The following is a 22319-nucleotide window of genomic DNA, read 5'->3' as shown; positions in this document are numbered from 1 at the left end:
AGGAAATTTTTTTTTTAAACGGACAGTCCTACAATTCTAGGTCAACAATGGCCCCTTATATATATCTCATTGAAGATCCATCACTAAGTTAGAGACAGGAATGCTCAAGGTCCAGTGGTGGGAAAGAGGTTTGGGCAGTCACCGAGTGTTTAAAGGCTATTTTGTATTTACATGTAATTAAAACACATCCAATTGTCAAACATACCTAAAGAAAAGCAGGCATTCTGGGGTACTTGTGGATGTGTACCTGCACCATACTTAAATCCTGGTCCATCTCTGTATATTACTATAAAATATATTAGTAATTGAGAGGATGTTCCTGATTCAATTTAAAATTCAGGCTTTAAAAATCCGTTCTTTCCACAAAATATTATAATAATAACCATCTACATCTCCAAATGCGCAGGGATAGACAAACAGTCTTCAGAAAATACCAACCATGTAATAGCAGTCCCTGAAATACACAAAAAGTTAGAGTGTTCTGTGCTTATCTCTTAAAGAATTATACAAAATTGTTAAGGATCAAGTTAGAACAAACTGTGCTTTTAACAGTCTTGAAAACCAGTAGAAACATTGAAAGGTGAAACACTGCTGGGAAAGATTAAGGTAGTTGGAAGATTTATATAAAAGTCATAAAGACAACAAAAAAGTAAATTCATACTTCAACTCTGAGTTAAATTAGGGCTGAAGGGAAGAACCAGGCAAAGGGATTTATGCAGCCGATGAAAACAGAATCATAGCCTTTAATAACGGAAGACTCCTAGCTGGCTTGAAAACTTATCTAACAAAAGATGGCACTATTTGAAAACCCCTGATTTGGTTGCTGCAATACACGAGGGGCCAAATTCAGATCTGTTATAACACAGTTGAAACAAATGGAGTTCTATCTGCTTATGTCCAGTCTGAACTTGGCCAGAGATCCCTAAATGCTCCAAGATTCTGGAGCAAAGATGTGTCTCTCAGTGGAAAGCAAGGGCAATATTCATCTTTGAAAAGCCAAAGTAGAGGCTACTCAGAACGTAGATGTGCCATCCCAGAATGGGCTAACAGGCCAAATCTGGAATTCTCTGGCAGTGGCCTACAATGTATCTGCTGCATCAGAGGAAGGTGAAAAAAATCCAGAATATTCCCGTTCAGTTGTGCAGTGCTCAATGTAAGCATGGTAACTTCAACAAAAAGGCAGAGCAAGGAGAAAGTGTGTCTGGATTTGCATCGAGAGAGAGAGCCAACCAAGAGGATTTAAAAATGTTTTAAGGTACTCGAGTAACAATGGTTAGATCAAGATGCAAGACAGATGGAAATACCAGACATGTGGAAGACGACTTGCTCCCAGTGGCAGTTGTGAGTAGCAAGGACCATTGGCCGCAAAGAGTTGTTGCAGAACATTTGTATGTATCCAAGAGAGAAGCTTGGGAGCATCATAGTGAACCGTTTATACAGCAGTAGAGAGAATGGTTTGAAGATGTGGGGGAAACATGCCAGTATTTTGTTTCAGCACTGGGACTATGATAAGTGGATGCCTAAGTAAGACCTGGAACTCACGTGTTTAAAGATGGAGAAAAGCACATTAGCATGAAGCAGAGTTCAATTTGAAAAGGACAGGTTGAAAAGGGGGCTGTTGTAGTAAAGTCTTGGTAGTAAACAACTTCCTTTGTGGGGGTGGGGAGGCAGGGGGAGGAAAGCATGCATTTATCTAGGGGTTCTGCAAATAATAAAATACTTCGGAGCACTTTTAAAGAGTGAAACTGATCTGTTAATAAGGTCTCTAGAGCAGTCTGCCTAGTTCCACAATAAGTTGAACAATACATTTATATCTGGACTGTGTTGTTTTTTTTTAAAGTAGTTTATAGAATGCTCTAGCAGCAGAATGTTAGCATATGATGATTATCCACTGATCAGAGAAGTACATTTAAGTCAAATCTCTTTGCACACTTTGGACAGAATGATTGATCTGCTGTTGTAGGAGAAATAAACATTCTTACTTTGGTTCATTATAGTCTTATTGTTTCCACAAGTGAAAATGTCTTAAGGTTTAAAACTGTTGCCTTCTAGAAGTTTGTCAGTTGTGTTGAATTGTGCAGTGGTTGTTCTTATGTCAGGTCATATAGGGAGAGGAAGAATGATCCAGTGATTAGGGCTCTAACCTGGGATTTGGGAGACCTATGTTCAATTTCTTGATCCTACAGCCTTCCTGTGTGATCATGAAATAGTCACTTAGCCTCTCTGTGCCTCTTCCTTTGTAAAATGTGAATAATAGAACTTCCGTACCAGATGGGTGTGTCGTGAGGATAAATATATTCAAGATTGTGAGATTCTCAGCTGCTTCTGTAATGGAGGCCATAAAATAACTCAGATTGAAACAGCACAGGAATGAGGGACATTGGCAATTTGACTAAACCCATATGTGAAGCAGACAGTGCTATGAGACACCTTCTCATCCGAATCAATCTGATTCAAAGGAGCGAGGTCTTTTTCAAGAACTTTCTTCCTACTTTAAAAACGTTTCAACAATATTTTAGTGGGAGGAGGCATTTGAGTGAATCTAACCATAGTTGTAAATCTGAATATCTAACAGTGGCAGAAGGTCAAAATAACTTTTAAAACACTATAGGCTCAATTCTCCACTAAGGTGTATGTCCCGTTACTGCATATATATCTAGGCACTGCGCTTCTGTACACTGTCCCGTCTACACAATATGAATCTGATAGCGGGATACAGGTATAAATGTACGTAAGGTCCTGTCTCTTGTGTCTGATCACTGATGAGGAATGAACAAATGGCCGAGAGGCTATGCTATGAATTAGGAATCCTGCAACGACCCCTCCTAAGTTTTCCTTTTGTATTTTCTCATAATTATGCTTTTGTATCAGTCCCAGATAACTGTGTGTAATGCTTCCCTTGACTTATCCTTTTCCTTATTTTATCCCACAGTCCTCCAACCCTGTTCAGCGCCATAGCTCTTTGAGTTTAGGTGGGACAGACAGTGAAGACGAACAGGTAAATAGTCGCTCTTCCTGTTACTAAAGTTTTCTGAGAAAGTACATACAGGGTCTGGTATGAAGCCAAATATGCACCACATACTACTGCTATATCTCTTCTGGGTAAAAAATGCCCCAGTGAACTGTGAATGTGACAGTTCATGCACGTGTGCTCAGAAAGACACGTGTCAGAATTTTGAACAAACAAATTCATAAAAATGTGAAGTCTGTTTGCAGATCATGCACAAACAGAAAGAGGGGCTGAATTCCACTAATAAGTTGTTCATGTGAATAGCTTAGCTGTCTCTAGTGACATACTACATACTCTGTTGTGTAACTTAGCAGGTATTGGTCAAATTAGCAGGCACAATATAACATTGCAAAACAATTCACTCCCCTATATACACAATGAAGCCCTAACAGCAGCCACTGCTCAGTGAGTCCTGTCTGTCATCAGAAGATTGTTGGGGACATTCTACTCCTCTCTGACAGATGAGAATGGCTAGAGGGTCGGCATACATAAAGCTCTTGACCCTTTCTAAAACCTGGGTGTCCTGGGGAAAAGGGACTGAGCTAAGCTGCAGCCTGTGTTTAGTATATAACTGATAACTAGGAGCAGTTGGTCTTGCAGTTAGCCCAGCACAACCTATCCCTGACCAAAGAAGGGGAAGGCTTAAGCCAGCTCTCCTCACCAGTATATGTGCTCGAAGAACAGGCCCAGGTGACTCTCCCCCAGGCCATCCCTGCTGATTGCAGAGCAAGAGGGCACGTTTCCACGGACAGTAGCCTACTTTAGCCATTGAAGGCAGACCTAATGGTGCAGATTTGCTTTTCCAGCCACCCACTCTCCAGCAGCTAATAAAGTGGCTGGAAAACGATTCGACCCTCCCCAGGTGACCTCTGACCTCAAATGCCAGTTACAAGAATGGCCATCACTTATAAATAGGGCTGCAGAGGTGCTTTTCTACCCCATGAGATAGCCACTGCCTAGTTGGAGGGCTCTTCCTACTCCCTGGCTACACCCCTAGCACCAGACATCTCCATGCCAGCCTGATGGAGAAGAAAGGGAAGGGGCGTTTCATGGGGTCACAACAAATGCTGATCTGGCTGGAGTGGCGTACTGCCCGCCCCATATGGAAAAACTGCCAAAAAGAAGAAGAAATAACTCTTCAGCTGTCTAGTAGGAACTGCAAGTAAGGCCAAGGCAGCATGGTGGCAGAAAATTGTGTACAGCCCCGTGCACCCTCCCGAGGGGGCTCCACTCACAGGGCCCTACTCAGGCCGAGCAGCATCTCCAAGGCCAAACCCTCAGTCTCTAATCAAACTGCTCAGGAGGCCTTCTCTTCCCTTACACCCTCTCCTGCCACTAAGCCTCTGAGGAGGATGGGAGAGGAGGGTGTTTTCCCAAGACTGACCCTGCTCCTCTGCCTGTGGTTGAGAGCAAGTACTGCCTCGCCTGGTAGTTTCTGGCTTTATCGCTTTCTGGAGTGTGGGGACGAGGGGGGATGTGAGGCTCTTTAGGAATGGCAGGCCTCTGCTCTCTCCCGGAGACCGCCTTCTCTCTCCCCCCAATTGCTGCTCCACCCAGAAAGCTATATCTCCTAGTGGGTCACAAACTGGACTGGGCAAATAATCCTAAAGTCAAAGTGGTCCAAGTAACTTGCACTTGTTTAAAAAAAAAAAATCTCATTATGTGTATTGAATCCATGGTTCAACTAATGTTCTACCAGTTCTAGTCAAAATCAGTCCCTTTGCCCATTTATATTAGCCAGACTATCCTTTCCGTAGCCTGGCTACTGGTGGTTCCTTCTAATTTTTCCATGGAAAATATCTGCTTCCCGCTGACCATGATTTCCTTCCCTCCTATTTGCCTGTTTCATGTCCTGGTCTTCTGTGCAGAAAGGGGGGAAGCAGGGAAGAAGAGAAATAACTTTCTGTGGTGCACAGAGCTCCACTACTTGTCAGCTCCTGCTTTCTTCCTCCAATTGCCGGGAAGCTGTATAGGCTTTTTCTCTTTCTTCACAGTGCAGCATCTGTCCCTTCTCCCAAAGATTTTCTCAACAGCCTAGCTTGATGTTGTATTTACATTTATTTTAAATTAAAATGTCTTCGCTTAAACAATCATCAATCGTGCAGTAACATTCGTACCCTTTGCTTTTACTATCAAGCTCTGAATTAGTAGAGCATGAACCAGTAAACTGAACAGAACAGCAATTATAAATCCATAGCTAGTTGTTCCGTTTAACAGAATTCCCTTTGCTTCGTGCTAAGTAAAGAACAAGTGGCCTTGATCACAGTCCTGGCTTAAGTGGATTTCACACAGTGTAATGGTTTGATTTTAGCAGTCTGCTGGGTTTGCTGAAATGGATGGGTAACGTGACATCAAGGCCTCCACTGGCTTCCCGGATTCTCTGAGTGCTTCTGCTGCTGTCTTCATCTTTAGGAAGCTCTCAGGGGGCATGTGTGTGACTCCCATTAGTGGCCTAAGTATTTATAAATGTACACTTCCTGACTGCTTAAAAGATAAGGATGGGCTGTTACTCCAAAAACATCACAGCAAATCTTTTTTTTCCCCCTTTCCCTCTTCCAGAGCTTTCACCCAGGGCTAAACTCCTTTGCCAAATGGCTGTTACAGCAATCTAACTTCCCTGTTGGCTGCTTTAACTCTAATTAATTAAAGAGCAAAGCGAAGGAAAGTTTCCTGGCCCAAACACTTCTCAAGGAAAATCCTCTCTAGTTGCAACATTTTCCTTCTGCTTGAATTCCAGTTACAGCACAGATGTCTTCCCTAATCATCTTGAATTCAGAGTGCCACAGTCATTTAAAAATTGTTAGAGGAAAGAACTTGTATGAGGGAAATGAGCAACAGTTACTGTTTTCTTTTTCTAAGATTTGCTGAACCTATTATTATAATTCTACAGGACCAATAACAGTTTGCTGCTTTAGTTCTTTTAACTTCTCCTGAATTTACACACTGTGAAAAAGAGAACCTAAAACTGAATTAATAAATTCAGTGTTGATTTTGTTTTAGCTCCATGAACTTAAAAAGTCAACAGTGATTAAGAAAGTGGGAGTTGCTTTTCTTTTTCTTAAAATGAAAAGCATGTAATGTATATACCTAGGCTAATACTGCAGATCAGTCGGGGAAAGCCTTTTAGAGCACAGCTCCAGTTCCAATCTTGCATTTAAAAATGAAGCTGAGAATGAGTACTTTCCTACAATCAGAGTTAAAGATTTTTAATACATTTTAGGCAACCAGATGCAGCCTGATGGTTTGAATTAAATCTGACAGGCCTTGGCCCAGGCCAAGATTGAGAACAGATACTTTCTTAAAGTGACCATACTATGTACCATTGGAGGATCTTGTAGATCCTGATTCTTCTTTAATGCACAATACTGTATTTCATCATGGTAACCAATATTTTCATCTTAGGTCTGTGACTTTATGAGCCCAGCAAATCTAAAATATTCACTTATTAAATACTTGCCCAGGAATCTTTACAATGGAATTTTCATCTGAATGAAGCTATGTAGCAGCCTTAAAAGGCAATTTCCCCATGTATTCTCACTGTCTGATGTATGCCTACCGACCCTGAGACTGAAACTGTGTAATAAGACATTATAACTTTGCCACATTATAATTAATATGGGGAACTCTGCACATTCCCTTCAAAGAGGTTTGTAGGAACATTTTATTTGATCAGCATAGATTACTCCTTCTTGACCCTGTTTTAAGTTCAAGCAAACCCAAAAAGGAGAATGCCAAACTCACTCCAAACTGGGATGTTTCACTGGGTATTGTGGTGGAACCATGGAAAACGGCAGATTTTTCACGCCGATAAAGCTTGCTTGAAGTGTCTGTGCAACTTTGCGAACCTTCCAGCAAACCTGGTCTGAGTTTCAAGTTTGTAACAAAACCAGACTAACTTTGCATGGTTTTGGGTTTCACTGCACACATTTCCCCCGACTCACTTTATAATAGCATCATTTCTTGCTAAAATGACAAATATTTGATTCCCAAGGATAGCAGTGTTGTGGGGCTGTCCTGTGCGTAGCATATTTATCTCAAAAATAATACAGGACTGCTAGATGGAAAGGGACATGTGAATTCTGTTGCGAGTTTGAGGGAGAGGGAAGAGTGAAAGAACAAATTAATCAATAGTAACTTTCTTAGAGTTGGTGGGGAACAGAGAGTGGTCCTTCTTTTGTGACCGTCAGCAATCACACTGCTGCAGGGTATCTGCTTGCTCTCATGAGGAAAAGCAAAAAGACCTTGTTATAAAAACACAGCAGTGTCTCCTGCTGGTACAAGAAGATACTGCTAACTGCTCATTCAAATAAGAATTGGGAGAGGAATGTTACTATGTGTGTCTCACTTGTCTTACAATGCCATCGATCAGAAAAAACTAAGCGTAAACGTTAATTGCAAGTAGAAGCCGCTAGAAGAATGGACACATCCAGGAAGAGGGTGTGTTTTATGCAACAACAACAAAAAATTCAGCTGTTTAATATTTTTATAGATCTGATTTTGAGTATATTTGCTTCTAAACCAATCTGGTGAGATAGGCAATGGGGGAACCAGGATCAGATGCACAGAAAATCTGAGCAAAATAAATAGCGATGTGTTTGTGTTTTGCAGGTACCCTCTGATGCTTCCTCTAGACCTGTCAGCCCTTTGTCCTCTATGGTGCTTGTGATTCCAGCCACACAAGCCAGCGGCTTGCTTCCCGTTGACTTCAACACCCCTGCCAGTCCCGTGGGCTGCCTGGATACCTCGGCAGCTAGGCACAGGATAGCAATAAACCCTCGGAAACAGAGAGTTTTTACCAGTAAGAACCAGCAAACCCCTGTAAGTCTTTTCTGGAGGATGAGTGCAAAGCAAAGGGAGACGGGTGCAAGTGTGTGCAGCCTTTGCTGTTCTTCCCCCACTCTGGGGTCCATGAATATGTTAAACAGGAGGATAAGTGATTAAAGCCAATGGGAATCTTCCCATTGGCTTTAATAGAGAAAGGAACAGACACCTAGTCCTGTTTTGGCCTTAAAACTCTGACTGAATGGCCGTGAAGGGGAGAATTTTGCTACAGTGAGAATTAAACTGTGGAAGTATAATTTGACATGGGAATAATCCATAGAATAGAGAATTCTGTAGCTGTCTCAGAGCCAGTCAAAAATGGGAATTCTTTTCCAAGGAAATTTTTGAATGAAACTAAAATTTTGTTTGGTTTGGAATTTTTCACTGAAATGATTCACAATTGCACCTCTACCTCGATATAACTCTGTCCTCGGGAGCCAAAAAATCTTACTGCGTTATAGGTGAAGCCGCATTATATCGAACTTGCTTTGATCCGCCGGAGTGCGCAGCCCTGCCCCCCCGGAGCACTGCTTTACTGCGTTATATCAGAATTCGTGTTATATCGAGTCGCGTTATATCGGGGTAGAGGTGTAATTTGTTTTGTTGCTGTCATTCAAATTGAAATGAAATTTTCTCTTTTTTGTTCCCTCCCCCCATTTCTCTGTCCCACCTCCCTTTTTCCACTGGAAGGAAAAGAAAGGGGGGAACGCCAAAACCAGATTTGTTTTCAGTCCTATTTGATTTGAATAAAATGAAAGGGGTTTTTAGTTTCTAATTGCTTAATTGAAAAACTTCAAATTAAACTTTTTCTTTAAAAAAAAAAAAGTTTGTATTTGAAAAGCCAATTTACTTAGAAAAAACTATTAAACAACCTCAGACCAGCCTTATCTGTAATCTTTTGCATCTCAAGGAGGCAGAGTAGTTGAGCTACTGTAAGCAGCCTTGGGCTGAATGTCAGTCCTAGCAGCTCCATAGATCTGGGAACCAATTGCTCAGACAGATGGATGCATGGAACATGTAGTCTTCCACTTCCACTGGCAGAGAGAAGCAAAAGTGGGTGGCACTGGGGTAGGGAGTCTGAGGGGGAAGAGTAGTGTATCTCCCCCACCCCCTGGGAATCTACAGAGCCCTGGGAAACATATTGTGGGACTGGGGCCCATAGGCTGGGCAGAGTGTGGCAGAAATGGGGAGGAACTGCTCTATGCAAGATGCTCCCTTCTGCACCAGGAGCATTTCCTCTTGAAAATCTGTTCTGGTTTTACTGCTGCTAGGCAGAGTACGAATTCCCAAGGGTGGCTCTCTGCCCCCTTGGAGACATGAACTCCTGCCCTGCCAAGTGGCTAGGCTTCAGTGGTAGCACAGGTCTTACAGAATCTTTATTTGATGCTCTTTGCACTGCAGCAGATAAAACTACAACACTGGAGGAGAATAGCGAATTCTCCTGTGGCATTTCTAGTGACCTGAACTGATGATGACATCTCTGACTTGTTCTGTTCTATACACCCATGTAGCTTTGTGATGTCTTGAAAACACTCCCTCTCAAAATGTATCTGTCTTAGAATGTTTCTGGTACTCACCAAAAACTGAAGTACTGTATTTGTAGTTTTAAAGCTTTGATGTCTTGCTATGTAATTCATTGGAGTAGCAACATTCATTCATCGTATTGTTGAAGTTACAATACAGGGATTTTTTCTTGTGTATGTTTATATTTTTCAAAATGAAGTTACATACAGTGTAAGTTTTGTGCAAAAGTCTCTACTCTGAACCAACCCAAGCGTCTTTTTTGAATCCCACTAGTTGGAACAACTGGAAAAGGAACAGAGTTGTCCTGTAACTGCAGAAAAGAAAAGTACAACAAAATTCCTTGATGCTGACCAGTATGAAGATTGGGCAGGTAAGGCATAATTCTGAAGGCTAAATTGTTAAGTCTGTTAACAGAATTCTATTACAGCCCTTTTAAAATTAGGCAGCTTTTACTTTTTTTTTAAATCCCAAACTCCGTCCCCTCTGCCTGAGAGCTGGCAGACTGTGCTTGAAAGTGAGAAAAGAATGAGGTGCTCTGCTAAACAGAACGATGATGAACTCTGCGGAAGGCATTAAAACAGAAATCACACTAGGTGTAACATTTTTCCAAAGCACCTATCTCACACGGGAGCCTAAATCTCATTGATTATGCTCCTAAGTAACCTAGGCACTATTGAAAATTTTATCCTACATCTGTAAATACTGCCTGAGCATTATACCTTTGGAACAAACCATCTTGAGACAGTGTGTAGTGTGACTTTAAATAGCTTATGTACAAGCAGGTCCATTTTTTCCTCTGTTTTTTTGGCTGATAATTGATTCTCACTGCAATAGTAAAATCAGCTGCCATTTCTCCCAAACAGCCCGTTATTAGAATCCCTGATTTTGATCAGTGCGTTATAAATACATTGAGTGATTGGTTTAACAAAACACTGACCATGTTACAAACTCAAGGCCTGACCCTGCAGGATGCTAAGTGTTGCCTATGAAGTGCTTAGTGCCTGCAAGCCACGTTGAAGTGAACAGGGATTGAGGGTTCTTAACAGCTCACAGCTCTGCGTGGTATGTAGTTGGGCAGCTCTTTGCACTATTTCTGGTGTATTTGCACTATTTCTGGTGAATTCAGCGTTTGTGAAAGGGGGCAGTTCTAGAGGTCGAGGTTCCAAAGCCAAAGAACAGGAATAGGGCAGATATCAGCGGGGTGAGCTGCCCCCAGCTGCCATTTCAGATATTGCATCCCTGAGACTACCAGTAATAGTGCCAATAGTTATGGTGATTTTACTGATGTAGATACTGGCACACTAGGATCTGAACTGAAAGCAACAATGCATTTGATACATCAGCTGCTGAGCAGGCACCTGGCGACAGCAGCTTTCAACTACTACTAGCCTTGGCTATATTCCAACGGAAGCCAATGTATTTCATTACCAGTCTCCCGAGCCAGCCAGTCCATCCCCCATTTTTAAGTATGTTTGTCAGCCTTGGGCATCTAGTAAATTGCAGGGGGGTTGAGGAGTGCAGGAGTCTTCATTGTAACCATCAAGCATAAATTTGTTTTCTTTTGTTCAACACAGGTTCATTGGTCTGGGAGGAGAATAATGGAAAAGGAAGTGGTGCTAAGGAGACACAGGCCATAACAAAGACTGACAATTCCACAAGTAACCCTCGGAATTCTGTATCCCCTGCAGACATAGTTTGTACTTTGCTAGAAGAGGATGTATGCCCTATAGAAACAGACCATCAATCTAAAGTAACAGTGTCCTTTCCAAATGTGCAGTCTTCTCTAGCAAAGTCTGAGGAGGAGAACAAGGCAGAGGAAGTACTGGTACCTTACTGCTCTGATGAATCTATTGGTGAATTCAAACTACTTCTGCAAAATACTGATGAAGTAATTGAACTTTTTGAATCTCTACAGACTGAACCAGAAGCAATTGTATTTCAGGACACATTAGCATCTGACTTGTATGGCATTTCCATGGAAAAGGAGGATGCCACAAAGGTATCCTTAAAACAACCTGTAGACCAAAGTGACAAAGAGCCTGGAGACGGTGGTGTGGCACTTGTAGGAAAAGTGGAAGATCAGCCTTGTACCGATGAGAACAACTTCCTCTGGCCTGATTCAGATCCTGCAATGTGCGTTTCCCAGGTTCTTTTAGCCACTTTGGAGACGTCCTCTGAAGTAGAGTGCATGGCTGTTTCAGTGCCTGAAAATACCCCAGCAGCAGAAGATGATAAAGACAGGTGCAAAGTTACGGAACTTCAGCCAGCCAAAGACCATGTAGATTCAACAACATCCCTACAAAAAGACTCAGTTGCGTCTGTGTCAGATATAGATCGAATGTTGCCTCAGAGTAAAGTGAACAAGGAGCTACATTTGAAATCAGAAATGCATTGTCCTGTTTCAAAGGCTCGCCAAAGCAATCAGGAGACAGATGCATCCAACAACTTGGAAAAACATTCCATCGGATGCCTTGCCTCCTCCAGTTTGGCTGGCTTCAAGAGTTGTATCCCTCTTAGTGGTGACAGTCAGCAGAACCAGTTAGGCGGCGTAACTTCTCAAGAGAAAACAAGGAAAGAAAGCAAATCTCCAGAGGAAAATATAAAGAGTCCATTGAAATCTGCTGCTACAAAACCAGTTCGATTTACTATTGCTCCTGCTTGGCAAAGATCTCTTTCGGGGGGTTCAAATTCCAAGGAAGATTCCTGTGCTAGAAGCTCCCCATCCTCTCCCATAAGACCAGAGTTGTTTGAAGGAACAGCTCACTTAGATACCACCAGGCAAGAGTCTACAAAAAACAACCCTGAAGGGTTTGAGAGGGATAATGAGAGCAACAAGGCCAGTTTGAATTCTTCCATGGAGGGGGCTGAGCATGAAACACAGAATGCTGAAAACCCATTTGGGATCAGACTGAGAAGAACATCCTCTTTGCTAAAGTACCACAGTGAATCTCCAAAGCAGATTCCATTAGCTGTTCACACCACCTCTTCTGGTTCTGTCAAGGAGGATCAAAAATCAGTAGGCACTGGGAGGCCACCTCACAGCCTTCCAGGCAACCAGAAAGCTTTAGCTAAAAAATCAGCTGTCGTGGAAGAGAAAAATGCCCCCAAAACAAAACCTGAAGAAGTCTCAAAGAAGCAACACTCTAACAAACTTTCAGGTATTTATGCTATACTTGTATCCAAAGACTGTTGAGAATAATGGCTGTGCAAGGCCATTACAAAGAGCGGCAAGCCAGGGATATGAAAAGAGTAAAAATTTTCTTTAATAGCCTTGACCCTGAAATACAGGACCCTATTCAGCCCTGGTGTAACTCAGGTGATGTCAGTTTGGACTTGTATCTTGGGTTTAGGCTATTCAAGAAAATTCTTAGGTTCCACCATACAGTATGTTCAAGCTAGAATAGTAACAGGGCATCAGAAATATAAAATGGGCCATTTTTGCCCAGTTTTTGTGGAATTTGTAGAATTTGTTTTCAGCTCATTGTCAGGCCAATGCAATTTAGAACTTAACCAGGTATCACATTAGTTGTAATTTTTTTCTAAAAAATTTGGGAAACGAAAAGGCAGCTTGTCTCTAACTGGATTACATAACAGAACAATGGTCATCACTCTACATTTAGCCTGTATTGTCAGCATGTTGCTTTGAGAGCTGAATCCTGCCCCGATTGACTTTAAAGACTCCAGTAGATAAAAAGGACAAACATCCTTGCCGAGGAACAAAGACAAAATCAGCAGGGAAATTAATGTTATCTTCACCCTTTTTCAAAGTGTATTCGCTGAAGGATTTAAAACACAAAACTGTTTAGGTTTTGATAGACTTGCCCTAAATCCCTTTTTTACTTCCAAAATGCTTCTTTTATAGAAAAAGTCCCTAGTCTGCATTTGGAAACTGTTACCTCTGAACCAGCTTGGGTCTCCATGGCCAAACTAAAGCAGAAAGGTTTCCAGGGTCATCCTCTTGCCAAAGGACATAAAAGGGAGGACAAAATGGATCAAGAGGAGGTATGGTACCTAGTGGCTGGTAGACTAGAACCATTGTGAATACTGTGACAGTCTGACGGGATACCTGTACACAATACTGAATTTGGTGTTCTTGGATAGCAGGTTTTTAGTAATGTGTATGACCAAATTTTCAAAACCAATTTCTAATGTTGTGCCCACAGACAGTTGCTGATGCAAATGAATAGATGTGTATTTGGCCATATCCTCAGCTCAGGTACTTGGAATTTTGGGGTCAGACTCTGCAACACACCTATCCTGCCATAGTCATCTTTGTGCTTCTCATATTCTGAACCCAGCAAGGGGTCTGCCAAATGCCCAGCACAGTCACAAAAAGCTGCTCTATGTTATGGCAGTTTTCCACAGCCCCTGCTCTGCTGCTGAGAACTGGTTCTGGCACAGGACTTGGAGGCAAAAGGTTTGTGGTTCATCCACAGATTTCCTGTGTGACCTTGGGCAAGTCATTTGACTGTGTCTCACTTTCTTAATCTGTAAAATGGGGATAATTGTCCTCTTTGCAGGGCTGTTGGGAAGTTTAATTCAGTAATATTTGTAAAGGACTTTGTGATCCTTAGCTAGAGGGTGCCAAGGAAGGACAAAGCAGTATTGTTATTTCAGTGATCATAAGTATATTACAGACTTAATGGTAAGTGGATACAATATCACAAGTAGTGATTGTTAAACATGCCATTGAAAAGCTGTGTAAAGAGAAAAGCACCTGGCCTGCCTTGGTATATTCCCCAGAGCACCTGTGCCCTGTTTCTATTTCTCTTCTGGTGAATTCTCGAAGTCCACCTCTGATCGAACCTTAAAGGGGAACTGCTTCCTGTGTGTAATTATTTACACTTGCTGGTTTCCTTATTTGCATTCTTTGTTTTTTTCCTTAAAGCGAGTGACCTGTGCTAGTGAGAATTTATTGGGGAAGAACCTAACTCCCAGCCTGTGCGCTCAGGAGAAGAAATCTCAAATGAAGACCACTATGTCTGCTACAGCAGGTATTTTTTTTAAAGTGTGTGTGTCTGACTCACTCACTCACAGTAATGGCCAAGATTTTCACTGGTGACTTTTTGGGTGTGTCCATTTTTGGCTGCCCAGCCTGAGAAACCTTTAAATGGGCATAATCTTCAGAGGGTGGCTGCTCAGCATTTTCACCCACTAGGCTGCGTCCAGACATGTCGATAATGCTACTCCCCTGCTTACTCCATCCCCAGAGCAGGTGGGTGGGGGGTGAGCGGAGAAAAGTTCCGTCCTCAGCCCGCTTGCCACGGTTCCTGACTCAGGACGTGGAAGGGGTGGTTGGTGATGCAGTGACTCACTGCGACTAGAGGCCAGTAGTAAATTACAACCAGCAGGGAGTAACCGTGGCTCAAAGAGGTGTGTGCCTCTCATGGTGCTTTCTGAGGAGACTGATGCAATGTATGCCCAGCCCTGGTGCAGGGCTATGCCTAAAATCAGAGTTGAGCTGGAACCGTGTGCAGATAACACGCATCAAACTTGCAGCTCAGACTATATTTTACTCAATGAAATCTATTAACTTCAAAGCTTTCTTGTAAGTAAGTGAATAGACTTTCTCGCCTTCCGCCCCATCCTGGGTCGCTGACATAGCAATGGATGACTGGCTGAGGAATCACATGACCCAGAAATGCCGCGTTAGCTGCCAGCTCAGTGTGTGATTCAGCTATGATCCTTTTTTTTTTTTTTTTTTTTTAAGGATTCCATTAGGTGCCAGCTTCATTCCCAGACTCCGTAAACTCGGCACAAAGCTAGACAGTGGTAAGCAGGTAGGAAGTCTGAGACGTCTCCTTTTGGAGTACAGTCAGGGCTGGGCTGAAAATTCCTCCCATGCCTCTGCCGGAGACACCTGGATTTTCACTTTGGCTGAAATTCATGCCACCCATGAGAGTTGCAGCCTAAACCTTTCTTTGCATGGTCTTGCTCCATGGATCATCCTGGTGTACAATGTCTTTCCCCCACAGTGGTAGCAGCTATGGTCTCTCAATTCTTTCACCTCTTGAAAATTATGCCTCTCTCTGACTAATGTTGATGTTTTCAAGAAAATCACCATCACCCAACAGTTCAGAAAAACACCACGCCCTGCTGCCAGCATTGTCCCCACATGACCAACAAAACAGGAAGACTTTCAAAACTTAGACTCCTCTTGTTTTACTCAGATTAAAGGAGCCAATAATTTGACTTGGCTGAGGGGCAAGGAGTATATATAATTTCCAGAGCAAGGGGTAACCTTGGACACACTTTTTGTCTTGTAAAGGGCTGTTGCAAAAGTTTTCTTTCTACACTTGATAAGTGATTGCGGCTTGTGTGTATGATAGGCGTCCTGTACAGGTTGACATTTGTAGCTTGGTGCATGTATAGCGCAAGGTAGAATGGGATGATTAGGAGAGAGTTCTGAGAAACCAGATCCTGCATTGAGAGCTGCCGCATTACTCCTCTCTCGGAGCAAATGTCAGGCCAGAAAGGGGATTGCTTATTTAGACCCCCTATTAGCATGTCCTTAAGCCCATGTCTCCTCAGATGTGCCCATTCTCTGTCTACACTCCACCCCCTTTTTTAAGCCTACGCTCTTGAGACTGTCCAAGGGACTTGAGACTGACTTTCACTCAATACAGAGGAATATGGGTATAATCTTCATAAGTGTCCAAGTTCCTTTTTTCAAAAAGGACTTAGGCACTTGGGAGCCTAACTCCCTTTGAGACTTGAGGCCCAGATTTTAAAAAGGTATTTAAGCCTTGCTGGAGCCTAAATCTCATCAACTGTCAATGGGATTTTGGCTCCTAAGTGCCTACTTCCCTTTTGAAAAATGAGATGTAGGCTCCTAAATCAGTTAGGTGTGGCACTGCTGAGTGCAGCAATGCCTGAACACCTTTAAAAATCTGGGCCTAAGTCCCTACATTATGTAAGCACTGTTGAAAGTGATCCTATATCTGGAGCTTGACCTGCTCTTATTAGGGGAGCGTTGTCCCTTCCGCTATAGTCTGCCCCATGCAGGGCACAGCCAGGGCTATCCCAGGCTGAGGCCTAGGGTCCTACTGAGCTGATCCCAGGGGCAGGCTTTGCCGACAAGTGTTATCAGAGTGAATGCGCATTTTTTCATTGATCTCAACACAAGCAGGATCAAGGCCCCTTGTGCTTAACTTTGCTTGTACCCATAAATAGCTTCCATTCATGCTTGCCTTGCCCTCCCTCCTGCGTGCCACGCAAAGACTTGTAGATAGTAATTAAACATGAGAAGGTTTGGCTTTTTCGGGCCCTGATTTATATTTCCAAATGAAATACAATCTGTTGGGAGTGGAAGGAGTGTGCCGAATGTCAAATGGCTTGTGAACTGTCCCTCGAGATATTTCAGTTGCTTATGTGTAGGCTGCATTCTGTCGTGTCCCATGCAACCCGTCCGAAGACATCAGTCTTTGATATTTTCTATAAGATCGATAAATTAGGCGTTTTTTTAAAATAGTAGCTCAGAGCCTTACCAGCAACAGTATCAACATTCCTTAGTCTTTGCCGATGTCACCAGGCTTGTGATAGGCTGCAGATTTCAAAAGCTATATTTGAAAAGAATATCTAGTCACATTATCCTATCAACTTCCCTCCCCTCTGGCTAACATGTCCAAGAAAATGTAGTATGGGTTTAACACATATTTTTTTTCCTAATAGCATTTTTATAGTACAAGTATTTTTGTTGGCAGTAAAGACTGGAAGGTAAATCTCTAGACCACTCAGTGTTGAAGATGCCTATCGTTCTCTGCTAGCCCAAGGTAAACTTGGAGTGATTCTTCCCATGCAGCACATGCTCATATGGTTGACTCCTAGAGCCACTTGTGCGTTACACAATGCAAAATTAGCCTGTGGAATTCCCTGCCACAAGCTATACTTATGGCCAAGAGTTTTTAGCAGGATCCAGAAAGTAATTGGATATTTATATGAACAAGATAAAAATCCCTCAGGAATTTTGGAAAAATTTACTCATGCTTCAGGGCTTAAGCCTTCCTCTAAATATTGGGAGTTAGCCTATCTCCAGTGAAAGCTTTCTCCTAAGTGCCTACTACAGAGTTTCTGACACCTTCATCTGAAGCAGCCGGTCCTGGCCATTGTCACAGACTGGGCACTGGTCTCTGGACCACTGGTCAGATCTAGTCTGACAATTCCTCCTCTTATCTCTGTTGCTTTGTGAAATTGTGTCACTTTTGGTTTTGTTTCACCTCTAGGTGACGTCACTTTAAAGAGCAGGAAAAAAAGTTAGCGTAAGTTCTGTCTAACTCTCCTGTGTTCTGATGACTGACTGGCATTGTTCTCAGCAGTTACACTTGGACCTATGGCTCAGGAAGCGTCTGTGGTTCCCACCACTGAAAAGGAAACGAGACAATCCTGTAATCTGCCAATGACACCGTGCAGCTCTGCTGAACCACCCTGGCTGTCCCTGGCCAAGAAAAAAGCCAAAGCTTGGAGTGAAATGCCTCAGATTGTTCAATAGCAAATGACAAGAGTGTCCTCCTCTGTACTGCCAATAACTGTATTAACTCCATATAGTAACTTCTTCGCTGGGACTGTTTTTGGGGGGGATGAGATAAAAGCCTTAGAACCTTCAGCACAGACTGTAGCTGTGAATATGTGAAGAAGAAATGCCATTGACGGGTTAACCTGCAGTAACCACCAGCATTAGGAAACTGAGCATTTTCCACGACAAAATACCATGAAATTCCAATTGACCGATTCATACTGACCATGTTTGACTAAAAGACAGTGGTGCTCTAAGAGGAGGCACTTCATGCCTTTGAAGCATTTCCTTTCTAAAAGGGGAGGTTAAAGTACCCTGCACACAATACAGTATTCTGCATGATTTCACTTTGAGCATTGAATTTGTTTGGTGTCACAAAATGGTTTTAGAGCTCTGCACTGGAGCATCCAGACTGGCTGTCACTGATGTAGTAGCATTTATGTCTCTAAAGCTTGGTCTAGGGCAGGTCTGACTGTGGTTCTGATTGTTAACGTATCTGTTTCATAAATGAAACAAGACACAAGCAGCAATGCAGATTTAGGGGATTCTCATTTCTTAGGTGGTTAGAGTCACTCTGCCTTGGGCCTCATGCCTTATATTATACCATCTACTGGAAAGGCCCAGAACTGCACTGCCTTTGTGTTCTACTGCTAATGTATTTTAAAAAATCAATACCTTCTAAGGACTAGATTCTGCTCAGTTACCTCTGTAAATCTGGAATAACTCCACTGCCCTTAAGGTAGTTTGGAGATGCTGAATTTGGTCCTTATACCTAAGCTAAAATCTTTATATTTAAATTTCTAGCATAGAGCAATTTCTCTTTGTAAGCCTCTTTAGTGAAATATCCCTGCTAATGGCAGAGGTGGGGAAGGTTTGACCCACTCTTGTTTTCTGTGTAGAAGGATACCTGTTTGCCACAAACAGTATCCCACTGTTCATATTCACCGCACTATGATTTTTAGACTATTTCCTTTGCAGTTTAGACAAAAAAAAAAAAAGATGCACGCAACATCCACCCTTAGCCATCAGTACATAACTGAAAGCTGAAGCTGAACATCTATCTAAAGACATATAGCTGGCAAACAGCTGCTCTTTTAGGGTTCAATTCTGCTGTCACTGAAGTCTTGCCACTGACTTTTATGGGAGCAGAATCAGATCCTTTAAAAATAAACTTTGTAAAATGACGTAGTGACATCAGTGTCAGGACAACCAAACTGCAGCTGCCTGTACATTGCACATTTGCAAAACATTTTCTGTTTACAGCCAATGAAAACATTGAAGACGGACTTGTCTGACCGATTGTCTTTTGCAAACAAGTTGGGTAGCATCTTTAAGAAAAATGGTGCGTGGCAAGAGGTCCAAATGTGAAACAACATGTTTGACCTTGGAGTAGCTCATTATCTAGACTCTCACCTGTTGGTTCTGGCCTGAATTTAAATATAAATACTACTTCTGAAATCTGTGTCCATTGCTAATGAAGACTGTGCAACTCTTATTCATGTGGCTGAACAACTTACTCGCACAAATAGTCCCACTTAAGTTAATGGGTCTGCTCTTATGAGTCAATGCTAATCAGAAAGAGAAAAGGTTCCACAGTCGGTTCACTAATACAGGCTGGTTTTACTACTTTTTAGTATCTGTTGTAAGAAGTGTATCTTCTCCTGCAATGTACTGAAGCACTTGTATTTCTCTAAAGTTTGAGAGTATTATGTAAAAGAACAAATTAAACATTGTCTGCTATGGTTTTCTACAGCTGACATCACATACCTGGGTTTACTGACCCTCTGTTTAAAATATGCACTTTCCTATATATTGCTATTTCTCTCCTGTTCTTTGCCAGTCTGGGTTGCAACCCCACCACCTAAACTACTGCAAATGAAAACAGCATTTATCTATTATCTTGTTGCTTTTGTTCTTGATATTGTGTCTCTCATTTTCTGTATGGTATGTATATACGTTTTTGTAATCCTCACCTTTGGAGGACCCCCTTTTGTATTCTATTCCCATATTTGGTTTACTATTAAACGCTGTGGTCATGATGGAATTTTTCAGGGTTTGGATGGGTTGTGATTCCGGAGGGGAGGGACTGGCATTAGGGAAGCAGACCTTGAAGAAGAACTGTTTGTGCTGGGTGGGTTGATATACTGTATAGATTCCAGGTTGGGGAAAACTCTACCTATGGGCCTTTGAACTGAGCATCACAGAGGTGAGAGACTGTATTTAGTTTTCTTTGAAGTCATGGGACAATTGGTGCAGTCTCTCTTGGGGCGTGGGGTTCTTTCAACAATTCTGAAAGAAATCGCTGTGTTGTGCTTTGCTTTGTGGACCTTGAAGTCAGCAGGATCAAGGGGCTGGCACAGTAGCATTGATGGCAGGAATAGAGCTTAAGCTCTTGATGAACTGGAATATTAGTAATTATTGTTTTTTTAAATTAGTTGATCAGAAGAATTTGGTGACCAGACGAGATGTTCCCTACTCCTTGCAGCAGAACTGCTGCTGTCTGGACAGGAAGCTACTCTAGAAATCCTTTTTTTTAATATATATATATATATATATAAACTGACTCTCAATGAGCAGGATTCTGTAAACTTCTATAGTATGTTTGTTTATAGAAACTGAGCAATAGGGTGCCCCAGCAAAATCAAAGTAAATGGGCCTTATGTTAGGCCTACCAGCCTCAATTAACATTTCCTTATAACAGCCCATTTAAACATCCAGTTGGTCATGCCTCATGCTGCATTTTGGGGTACAGCCATGGAGCAGGTACCTTTGGCTGTCAGGCCAGGGGATAGAAATGCTATAGAATGTTTATCCAATATATAAATTTGCAGCATCATTGGTACCTATCTTACATGCATCACTGAGTAAAGATGGGAATACTAAACATACCATCCTCCTTGGCTCCAACCTTCAGTGATTGTTTTGCTTCATCTGTTATGTTAAATAGAAAATAAGCAAATCTCCACTGAATGGCATAGTTTACTGCTGCTTTTGGAGGGGAGCTGGTTTAGTAGCAAAGTGCATGAATGTTTTTTCTCTCAGTTTAGTGTATATCAGCAGACCAGGGCCCCAATCCTGCAAATGTATGCATAGGTGCATAGTCTCATTGACTCGAGTAGGCCTACAGGCATGCTTAAAGTTGAGCACAGGTGGAAGTGTTTGCAGGATCCAGGGGTAGACTGCCTATGCTGTACTCCCTGCTCCACCACTGTTTTGTGAATTTGGCTCTGCCGCCTGTCTTCCCAGGGTCAAGAGTCCCCATGGCCTTGGTTGAACTAGACCATAGAGAACAGATTTTTAAGACCTTGGAGCCTAAATGTGTCCCTTCTCATTTACATGAAAGTTCCTATGCACTAAGCTTTGCACACAGCTGATAATGTTGTATCAGCTGAACAAGGCAATCTGAGGCTACGTCTTCACTACGAGGGGAGGGGGGTCGATTTAAGATACGCAAATTCAGCTACGCGAATAGCGTAGCTGAATTCAACGTATCGCAGCCGACTTACCCCGCTGAGAGGATGGCGGCAAAATCGACCTCCGCGGCTTCCCGTCGACGGCTCTTACTCCCACCTTTGCTGGTGGAGTAAGAGCGTCGATTCGGGGATCGATTGTCACGTCCTGACGGGATGCGATAAATCGATCCCCGAGAGGTCGATTTCTACCCGCCGATTCAGGCGGGTAGTGTAGACCTAGACTGAGTGGGATAAATGTACCGTGGGCAGTCTGTGTTAACTTAATCTCTATTATCTCTAGAGCAGATTTATTCATAGTGAGACGTGATGGTCCCTCATGAACCTTCATACTCCTAGGCATAGCAAATGGAGTTTCCTTTCAGACCCTCTTTAGGTTCTCCTGCTGATGGATACAATCCTTTCCTCGCTCTCCAGAACTCAAACACCCTGAAATTAGAGCTTATCAAAAACTGAAAAGTTAAATTTTGTAATGCTTCAAAAAACTCAGAGTTTTGTTCCAAAGGGTTTGAAATGGATCTATGTTTTCCCCAACACTTTATTGAAAAATTGATCTAAGATGTTCTAGACATGATTACCATTTCAGTGACAATTTTGAATATTTTTAACAAATGCTTTGAAAAAAAAGTTGGGAAAAGTCCTTTAAAAAAATATTTGAACAGTTTGACAAATCTGTGGGGGGAAATAATTTCAATTAAGGATAAGCAAGATGTTTTAATCTTCTGGGCAGTTCTACCTAAAATATACCAGAGTGAATCTGTAGAAAGTGGTAAAGAATAAATGTGAGCGTGAGCAGTTACAGGAAAGAAACATAAAAACCACAGAAAGTTTTTCAATGTCAGTTTTAGTTAATTATATAGGTCCTAGATCTATGCACCATTTGTGAAAACTCTCAGATCCCCTAAACAATGGTAGAAGCAGAAACAAGGCCTAAAGCCGTATTGATTTGTCTCCAAATTCTGACAGTGTTAGTAAGTGGAAA

At 42.2% G+C, this 22319-nt stretch overlaps 1 protein-coding gene across 1 annotated transcript in view; it reads left to right on the top strand.

Moving 5' to 3' along the window:
• Positions 1-19903, top strand: part of KIAA1210 (KIAA1210 ortholog) — a 66101-nt gene extending 46198 nt beyond the window's left edge. The window contains exons 6-12 of the mRNA XM_024219985.2: positions 2933-2998; positions 7619-7828; positions 9629-9725; positions 10930-12513; positions 13218-13357; positions 14244-14349; positions 17668-19903. Coding sequence (XP_024075753.2) covers positions 2933-2998; positions 7619-7828; positions 9629-9725; positions 10930-12513; positions 13218-13357; positions 14244-14349; positions 17668-17843 — 2379 coding nt within the window. The 3' untranslated portion in view covers positions 17844-19903. The remainder of the gene's footprint in view (positions 1-2932; positions 2999-7618; positions 7829-9628; positions 9726-10929; positions 12514-13217; positions 13358-14243; positions 14350-17667) is intronic.
• Positions 19904-22319: the final 2416 nt, after the last annotated feature.

This window comes from Terrapene carolina, unplaced genomic scaffold, assembly GCF_002925995.2.
Source record: "Terrapene carolina triunguis isolate 2854851 unplaced genomic scaffold, T_m_triunguis-2.0 Scaffold131, whole genome shotgun sequence".
NCBI classification, from domain to species: domain Eukaryota; kingdom Metazoa; phylum Chordata; order Testudines; family Emydidae; genus Terrapene; species Terrapene triunguis.
The sequence above is the reverse complement of the archived record's forward strand: the minus strand, read 5'-3'. Positions and strand labels throughout refer to the sequence as shown.